The sequence below is a fragment of the Salmo trutta genome, chromosome 6 (genome assembly GCF_901001165.1).
Source record: "Salmo trutta chromosome 6, fSalTru1.1, whole genome shotgun sequence".
Taxonomy (NCBI): domain Eukaryota; kingdom Metazoa; phylum Chordata; class Actinopteri; order Salmoniformes; family Salmonidae; genus Salmo; species Salmo trutta.
In genome coordinates, this window is record NC_042962.1 from 30,514,646 (window position 1) to 30,524,680 (window position 10,035).

A 10,035-nucleotide genomic window follows, 5' to 3' on the forward strand; every position below is an offset into this window, starting at 1 on the left:
GATTACTGCAACTCCCTGTTGGCGGGGCTCCCTGCCTGTGCCATTAAACCCCTACAACTCATCCAGAACGCCGCAGCCCGTCTGGTGTTCAACCTTCCCAAGTTCTCTCACGTCACCCCGCTCCCCCACACACTCCACTGGCTTCCAGTTGAAGCTCGCATCTGCTACAAGACCATGGTGCTTGCCTACGGAGCTGTGAGGGGAACGGCACCTCCGTACCTTCAGGCTCTGATCAGGCCCTACACCCAAACAAGGGCACTGCGTTCATCCACCTCTGGCCTGCTGGCCCCCCTACCTCTGCGGAAGCACAGTTCCCACTCAGCCCAGTCAAAACTGTTCGCTGCCCTGGCACCCCAATGGTGGAACAAGCTCCCTCACGACGCCAGGACAAAACTTGAAGCTACCTGAACTTGTCCAATAACAAACTCGTTTTGGTTTTCAGTTACAAAGCATTTTGCTATTGTTTGCCCTAATAAATACAACCCAGTTCGTCTCCACCTTTAGTGTCTCTGTCTACTAAAGGGAAGAACTTAGCCTTGACCTAAAGTGTGTTCTGGATGCTCACTGAGAACACTCAGAACAGAGCACCCTCTCCCCATAAAGCAGCCAGCCGAATATCTCCTAAGACAGATCTCTCCTCCTGGAAACACGTACAGTGCAGCACAGCCACTTTGCTCTCTCTACCCATCTCAATAACCACTCAATGTCAATATAGTCCTCAGAGCATCTGGTTTGTTTTATGGCAGCGGCTCCGCTTCATCTGCCATCACACCATCCGTGGCAGCGTACAAAAGCTCTGAATACAGCCTGCTTTAGAGGTTTTACTGCAATGCAATACTAATGTATTACACCTCAAAAGGCTGAACTTTGGGTTTAGCGCAAACTCAGAATCCCATTTGCCCATTTATGACTCACGACAATAGAAAAGTATATTGAGCAGGGCTTCCATTGCTTCCATTTCCAAATAAACATCATAATTCATGCGAGGTATTGAAAAATGAATGCTACAACAGCTGTATCTTGGTTTGGTGCAGCTGAGAGAAGTTGATCATAATATTCCTTGTTTGTTGGAATCAATAGCCATTTATTTCACTGGAGAACAGATGCGAGCTGAAAATTAGAACATGATGTTAGATCAATTACACTCCAATTAAACAGGGCAGCTGTCGGCATTATGAATCTATGAAAACAGACTTTGCAAATCGCAGACCAACTGCTCAGTGATCATAACTTCACCATAGAGCATAAGATCGTTTGCTTGCGTTTTATTGGCTCTTAACCACCCGTGCTATTTTGTTAGTTTTTTTGCATTGTTTGTAACATATTTTGTACATAATGTTGCTGCCACCATCTCTTATGACCGAAAAGATTTTCTGGACATCAAAACAGCAATTACTCACCTCGAATTGGACAAATATTATTATATATATATATTTTTTTGAGTCGGACAGTTAGGATATACTCCAAACACCCGAACAGGCTTCCTCCTCGTCATTCGCAGGAGAAAGAAACAGATTTTGCGGAAGGAGATCGGGGTGCCTTGTGAGGATCAGCCGACAAGTGGCTAATCTTCCTTTGCCATCTGTACTCTTAGCTAATGTTCATCGCTGGAAAATAAATGGGACGAACTAAAAGGTTGTATATCCTACCAACGGGACATTTAAAAGTGTAATATCTTATCTTTCACCGAGTTGTGGCTGGACAATGACATTAATAACATACAGCTGGCGGGTTATATACTCAATCGGCAGGATAGAACAGCACCCTGTGGTAAGACACAGGGTGGCGGCCTATGTATATTTGTCTCAAGGTTTTGCTCCCCTGAGGTAGTGTATCTCATAATAAGCTGTAGACCCCACTATCTACCTAGAGAGTTTATCTGTACTTTTCGTAGCGGTCTACATACCACCACAGACCGATGCTGGCACTAAGACCGTACTCAATGAGCTATATACCGCCATAAGCAAACAGGAAAACGCTCATCCAGAGGCAGAGCTCCTAGTGGCCGGGGACTTAGATGCAGGGATACTTAAATCAGTTTTAGCTAATTTCTATCAGCATGTTAAATGTGCAACCAGAGGGGGAAAAAATAAAATTTTAAAAAACTCTAGACCACCTTTCCTCCAAGAAAAATTAAAGCAGGAAGCACCAGTGATTGTCTATAAAAAAGTGGTCAGATGAAGCAGATGCTAAACCACAGGACTGTTTTGCTAGCACAGACTAGAATATGTTCTGAGATTCTTCTGATGGCATTGAGGAGTACATCACATCAGTCACTGGCTTCATCAATAAGTGCATCGATGACGTCATCCCCACAGTGACTGTACGTACATACCCCAACCAGAAGCCATGAACCCCAACCCCTCTTTTATGCTGCTGCTACTCTCTGTTTATCATATATGCATAGTCACTTTAACTATACATTCATGAACATACTACCTCAACAAACTAACATTGACCAAGCATACCAAGACAGTCGTGAAGAGGGCACGACAAAACCTATCCCCCCCGAGGAAACTGAAAAGATTTGGCATGGGTCCTCAGACCCTCAAAAGGTTCTACAGCTGCACCATCGAGAGCAGTTGCCATACCAGGTAGTGATGCAACCAGTTGATCACTACCTGGTATGGCAACTGCTCAGCCTCCAACCACAAGGCACTACAGAGGGTAGCGTGTATGGCCCAGTACATCACGAGGCCAAGCTTCCTGCCATCCAGGACCTCTATACCTGGCGGTATCAGAGGAAGGCCCTAATAACTGTCAGACTCCAGCCACCCTAGTCATAGACTTATCTCTGCTACCGCACAGCAAGTGGTACCAGAGTGCCAAGTATAGGTCCACGAGTCTTCTAAACAGCTTTTACCCCCAAGCCATAAGACTCCTGAACATCTAATCAAACGGCTACCCAGACTATTTGCATTGCCCTCCCCCTCTATTCTACACTGCTGCTACTCAGTTATCTATGCATAGTCACTTTAATAACTCTACCTACATGTACATATTACCTCAATTACCTCGACACTGGTGCCCCCACACATTGACTCTGTACCGGTACCCCCTGTATATAGCCTCACTATTGTTATTTTACTGCTGCTCTTTAATTATTTGTTACTTTTATCTCTTACTTTTTTATGTATTTTCTTAAAACTGCAATGTTGGTTATGGGGTTGTAAGTAAGAATTTTACTGCAAGGTCTACACCTGTTGTATTTGGCGCATGTGACAAATAATATTTGATTTGATTATACGGGAGGATACCTGCCATCTGAAAATAAACACACAGATATTGTACTCAAATCTCTATCCACTGGGATGATTTATAAGCACTGCAACTTAACATCGCCACTCACTGAATAGATCTGTGGGATGCCAGATGCCCATTGCTAGTGGGGATAGAACGAAGCCAATGAATCAAAGCAAAAGTTGACAGGATGTATTAGGAGATAAGGTTGACAACAGCAGAGCACATTGAGCAGAGAAACCGCAGGCTTTGAAGACACACGTAGCTACCCACTTGGCTCAGACGTCAGTTCAACGTCTGGTTTTGATTTACATTTGGTAGAGTAGTCAACTAACGTGAATTCAACGTGAAAAAAAAATGGCACCACATCATTGGATTTAGGTTAAAAGTTGGGGAAGGGTTGTTCAAAATTCTGACGCAGTTGTCAAGTCAACACATCCGTCATTGCTGCTGTGAAGCGCATCACCAGAGACATGCCAAACGGGAGATGTATAAAAAACATTATATACAGTTGAAGTCGGAAGTTTACATACACCTTAGCCAAATACATTAAAACTCAGTTTTTCACAATTCCTGACATTTAATCCTAGTAAATATTCCCTGTCTAGGTCAGTTAGGATCACCACTTTATTTTAAGAATGTGAAATGTCAGAATAATAGTGGAGAGAAAGATTTATTTCAGCATTTATTTCTTGCATCACATTCCCAGTGGATCAGAAGTTTACATACCAAATACTAATTGAGTGTAGCATTGCCTTTAAATTGTTTAACTTGGGTCAATTGTTTCGGGTAGCCTTCCACAAACTTCCCACAATAAGTTGGGTGAATTTTGGCCCATTCCTCCTGACAGAGCTGGTGTAACTAAGTCAGGTTTGTAGGCCTCCTTGCTCGCAAACTCTTTTTCAGTTCTGCCCACAAATCTTCTATAGGTTTGAGGTCAGGGCTTTGTGATGGCCACCCCAATACCTTGACTTTGTTGTCCTTAAGCCAGTTTGCCACAACTTTGGAAGTATGCTTGGGGTCATTGTCCATTTGGAAGACCCATTTGCGACCAAGCTTTAACTTCCTGACTGATGTCTTGATATGTTGCTTCAATATATCCACATAATTTTCGTTCCTCATGATGCCATCTATTTTGTGAAGTGCACGTGTCCCTCCTGCAGCAAAGCACCCCCACAACATGATGCTGCCACCCCCGTGCTTCATGGTTGGGATGGTGTTCTTCGGCTTGCAAGCCTCCCCCTTTTCCCTCCAAACATAACGATCATTATGGCCAAACAGTTCTATTTTTGTTTCATCAGACCAGAGGACATTTCTCCAAAAAGTACAATCTTTGTCCCCAAGTGCAGTTGCAACCAATAGTCTGGCTTTTTTGGAGCATTGGCTTCTTCCTTGCTGAGCTGCCTTTCAAGTAATGTCGATATTGAACTCATGTGGATATAGATACTTTTGTACCTGTTTCCTCCAGCATCTTCACAAGGTCCTTTGCTGTTGTTCTCGGATTGATTTGCACTTTTTGCACCAAAGTACGTTCATCTCTAGGAGACAGAACGCGTCTCCTTCCTGAGCGGTATGACGGCTGCGTGGTCCCATGGTGTTTATACTTGCGTACTATTGTTTGTACAGATGAACATGGTACCTTCAGGCATTTGGACATTTCTCCCAAGGATGAACTAGACTTGTGGAGGTCTACAATTATTTTTCTGAGGTCTTGGCTGATTTCTTTTGATTTTCCCATCATGTCAAGCAAAGAGGCACTGAGTTTGAAGGTAGGCCTTGAAATACATCCACAGGTACACCTCCAATTGACTCAAATGATGTCATTTAGCCTATCAGAAGCTTCTAAAGCCATGACATAATTTTCTGGAATTTTCCAAGCTGTTTAAAGGCACAGTCAACTTAGTGTATGTTAAATTCTGACCCACTGGAATTGTGATACAGTGAAATAATCTGTCTGTAAACAATTGTTGGAAAAATTACTTGTGTCCTGCACAAAGTAGATGCCCTAACTGACTGGCCAAAACTATAGTTTGTTAACAAGAAATTTGTGGAGTTGTTGAAAAACTAGTTTTAATGACACCAACCTAAGTGTATGTAAACTTCTGACTTCAACTGTAATTGATGCAATTTCAAGGTTGTTTGAGTTGCTTTGTGTATCACCAAATTAGCTTGAGATGATTTTACTGCAACACTGCAGCCAAGTTGCTTGACGTAGACATTTTGAAACAGCTGTCAGTCAAGGCGAACTCATAAATATAAGCTCCCAGCCCGTCTTTTCAAACTTCCTGGTAGTTAGCCTTGAGAGAAAAGTACTTTTCAGAATGACTGTTCAGGACCTTTAAGGTTAGGGTTAGCTAACATGCTAAGTAGTTGCAAAGTAACATGCTAAGTAGTAAGTAGTTAAAAAAGGTGCTAAAATGCTCAAGTTGTCTGTGACGAGATTCAACCATGCAACCTTTGGGTTACTAAACATTCGAGTTTTGCCTTAAGTAACGTTCTGTCTTATGTAATTAGACCAAACGTGACATATCATACTAATCTGAGTCTCCCGGATTTACATTTAATATGTTACGTCTTCTCTATGAGACCAGGCTGCTCCAGTAGACTTTAAGAGGCCAATCGTAGACCATACATGAACAATCCCCTATGCCTTTGTTTTTAATCTATACCATACCTAGACCAATTTACTTAAGCATCTCTGTGTCTAATCCTCGATGCAGTGTTGTAGTACTCAAGACCGGTTTCGGTCTCGAGTCCTATCTCGAGATCACAGTGTGTCTTGGTCTTGTCTTGGCGTCGGATACACTCAGTCTTGACGGTATTGGACAATGAGGACGCACAATTTCTTGCTGAGATCAAGCCAAATATTCACACTCCTTTCATGTCACAATATCCTATCGCCTATTGAAACCTGGACTTCCTACTTCACTCGTAACATTTTCTGTCCGTTACTTTCATTGAGAAATATCCTCAAACTTTGTTGTGCTTGTCAGAATTTCCTTGATTCGCTGGTAGGGAAGAGTGTGGGGATATCGTTTAAAAGTTGCCCCCCCCCCCAGTATTAGTAAGGGGAGACTGGGGAAGTTGCAACATAGTGCCTTTTTTATCTATTATTGACCTGTTTGGGTTAGTGATCATTTGTAGACTGGCTCTCCATTTGCCTTCAGCATTTTTTTCCCCATTCTGAATGTCTAAAGAATCCATATGTTGTTCTGAAATATGAACACAGAAATACTGGACATTTTGAACTCTTATTATGGTGACAATTTGACACAATTACAACCATGTTCTTGAATTGGACTCACATTTTTCAGGTCTCCGTCTTGACTTGGTCTCGTACCCCCACCGGTCTCGATCTTGACTCAGACTCAATTTGCTCCGGTCTTGGTCTTGCTTTAGGTTGTCTCGAAAAACACTGCCTTGATGAATTACTTTCTAGTCATGCTTGTGTGAGATGCAAAGTGCCTGTCTCCCTAAACTAAAGCATTCCCTCTTTCCAGGTAGTCTGATGAGATACATACTTCATGGTTTCTCTACGCCCCAAATGGCACCCTATTCCCTATGTTGTACACTACCTTGACCAGGGCCCAGTGCGGGCATAGGGCAGAAGGCTGGATTCAAACCTTTGACACGACCTCTCTCCACTGTAATCCTCTTCAATTAAGTAAAAAAATACCTTAAAATATTTATTCAATAAAAAAAAGAAAAGAAAAAGGGAATGCCCTGGAATAGGGTGCCATTTGGGACGCAAACTATATATCCCCACTGCCAGAAATCAAATGACAACATCCTCAGCTCTGTCATCAAACAAAGGCTTGGAGCAGAGTATAGAGGCTGTTTGATGACAGAGCTGAGGATGTTGTCATTCAAGTTACTGATATTTATAGCTACTCAGATATCACCTTCTCCTTTTTCCAGAGCTCCCATGTGCTATTTGGTGCCATTACACATATACAGATGACACAGTACACCCACTCAGATCCACGGTAGGCTACACAACACAGGTCCAACTGGGAATGGTATGCGCTTTACGAAACCAATCAGTGCGCTTCCCGGCAACAGTGCAAGCCACACTGGGACTCATTAAAAACAATAAATGTCTCAAACACTCAGGCAATCCGCAGACACTGACGATGGAGACCAACCCCAGAAATATGTAAAAAAATCAATTAAAATAAATTTAAAAAAAACATCAACAAAAAAACAAGCATGAATTTGAACAATGAGAGGGATTCTCCAATGATTGTGTCAGAATTCTCTGTGGGAACACGGCTGACTAATTCAGGATTAACAGAGACAGAGCCTGCGTTCCAAATGGCACCCTTTCCCCGTAATGCACTACTTTTTACCAATGCCAATAGGGCTCTGATCAAAAGTAGTGCACACTAGGGCATAGGGTGCCATGTGGGATGCAGACAGTCAACAGTGGCTCCAAAGCTTTAAAAAAAAAACTAAAAAAAAACACACATTTTGATCAGTTCTCTTGAATGGTGTACCATTCTCCTCCCTATTCATTTCACAAAATTATTTTTCCAGTTAGAGTTTCACTGAGAGCATTGTGGGAACTTGTTGTTAGACTGGCACAGATCGAGACAAGGTGAAAGACCAACAGTCAGAGGGAATTAGACAGGACAGACATATAGGCCTGCAGTTTTATCGAGAGGCCTACTAAGAAAGTAGTGGGAAGACAGACAGTACAAAACAGACAGAGTAAAGTAAAATAATAATAATACATTGTCCTCTTTCCAAACGTACATATGGCAACTGACTCCATGATTTGATCCTGGTTCAGAGAGAGAATGATACTGCAGGTCACCACTCCCACAGACACACTACACACACCGATTCAGGATCAGTGAGATGACAGCATCCCTGCTTATCATTCTGACAGGGGCACCAGAAACATTCACCTCCAAATTCAGCTCTATGCCACCTGGTAATAACCCTACCATCTCTGCACTGCAAGGCAACCTCAACAAAAGGGACCATTTTTCCACAAAGGCTTCTGAATGTTACACACAGTGTTAAACTGGGGCAAGGCAGGGAAAACCTATCAAAATACCTGTATAATGGCAAATTTCCCTGCCAAGACCAAAATCAACCAAGGTGTATGTGCTATCCTTTAGAGATTACTACAATGCCATTAAGGAAATATCTATCTAGAGAAAGGAAAATAAAAAAAATACAATTTACATAGTAGATATCATGTAGTATGTTTTAATTGGACACCAATAAACTCATGGGCCACACATAGTTCTCATTTTAAAAGGGGCAATCTGGGATTGGTACATCTATTTAAGGATTTCTAAATTAATTATATACGTGTCTAAACTGTCTAACCCCATCAGGATCCAAAATAAGCTTGTTTTACTCCATTGTTTGAAAACAATGTAACTGTAAACAAATACTGTATAGCTTAAAAACATGGTTATAACGATTATTAGAATATTATACAGTAATTTATTATTGTAATCATTAACGTAACCTGGGACACTCACTAAGTTTGTCCTGAAGTTGAACCCTGTCCTTGACAATTAGCCTGCCCTGTTTTGATCTTCCATTTCCCCTGGTTAGTATTAGTGAGAAGACCTAAACGCTAGCTTTTTTTGTCTAGTTTACTTTTGTGTTTTTCCATAAACTATACCTTCCGCGGACCATATGCCCGCCCAAAAGCCCATCTTTCGCATTGAAACACCTGGGCAGGTAAGTATATTTTTCTTACTTTAATACAAAATGGTCACATATTGACCACCACTATCGACTTACCATATTTGCTGTCAGCGAAGGTAGTTGAAAGAGACTGGCAAAGATACAACACAGCGAAGATGGAACACGGTGAATCCATTAGGCTACTCTTTACTAATCCATTGCACACCTTTGCTAAAACATCATAATGTCAGTTTTCGATTAAAAAAATGGTCGAAAATCGCTGGATGAGATAACAGCGAATTAAAGTAGATTTGCGGAGCAATGTCTCGGGTCCGCCACTTCACTCCTGCAGTCGCGACAGGATTCAGCACCGCGAACAGCAACCTTCAGAAGGCGCCCCTCCTAAATTCTGACGTCAAACAGGCTTGGCGAGGGGCCCGTGCATGGTCTCTGAGCGTGCACCTCATGCATGAATCAATGATTTGCCAGTCTAACCACGAACATGGTACAAACAGACACGAAATAAAAAGACAAAGTCAAATTGAACAGAAGTTGATGAAATAAAACAACTCTAGCGTAGGCAAATACAAAAGGTAAAACTAAAATATGCAATACCAATAAATCCAAGTGGGCTAGAAGTCTATCAGAAAGTCAGTCGCTCAGTACACTATTTATATGTATACAGGGGACTCGTACCAGGGTTCAATCTCCAGCTGTAAGGGGAATGCAAATGCATCGCAAATGGCACCCTTTCCCCCCTGTATGCCCTGTTCAAAAGCAGTGCACTAACAGTCTAATGTAAATGAACACATTAATAGTGGACTCAACATCTGAATAAACCATCAAGCTAATATCATTTTCTGCAACAGTAGCAGGATAATTCTATAATACCATATCATAATATATCATGGCTACTCAAGTGTATACAGAATACTTGTAAAAACCATAGATTGGTTGGTTGGCTGTTTAGCAACAAAACCGATGCACGCGCAAGCATGGGGTAAAACAGTTGCGGTTGGCTTAGATTGTTGACATGTAAGCTATATTTCGTCTACATATATTCATTTGAACAATGACCACTTGTCTCTCAAATACAACTTTACAGTTGTTGGTTCACCAGCAAGCGAAGTTTAGCCATATCAGCAT

General features: G+C 41.9%; 1 protein-coding gene across 2 annotated transcripts in view; it reads right to left on the reverse strand.

The window, feature by feature from the left end:
* The window catches only part of ptprn2 (protein tyrosine phosphatase receptor type N2), a 277,091-nt gene extending 267,731 nt beyond the window's left edge, over nt 1-9,360 (reverse strand). For both annotated transcript variants that reach the window (XM_029756151.1, XM_029756150.1), the window contains exon 1: nt 9,007-9,360. In XM_029756151.1, the coding sequence (XP_029612011.1) occupies nt 9,007-9,085 (79 nt within the window). In that variant the 5' untranslated portion in view covers nt 9,086-9,360. The remainder of the gene's footprint in view (nt 1-9,006) is intronic.
* Nucleotides 9,361-10,035: the final 675 nt, after the last annotated feature.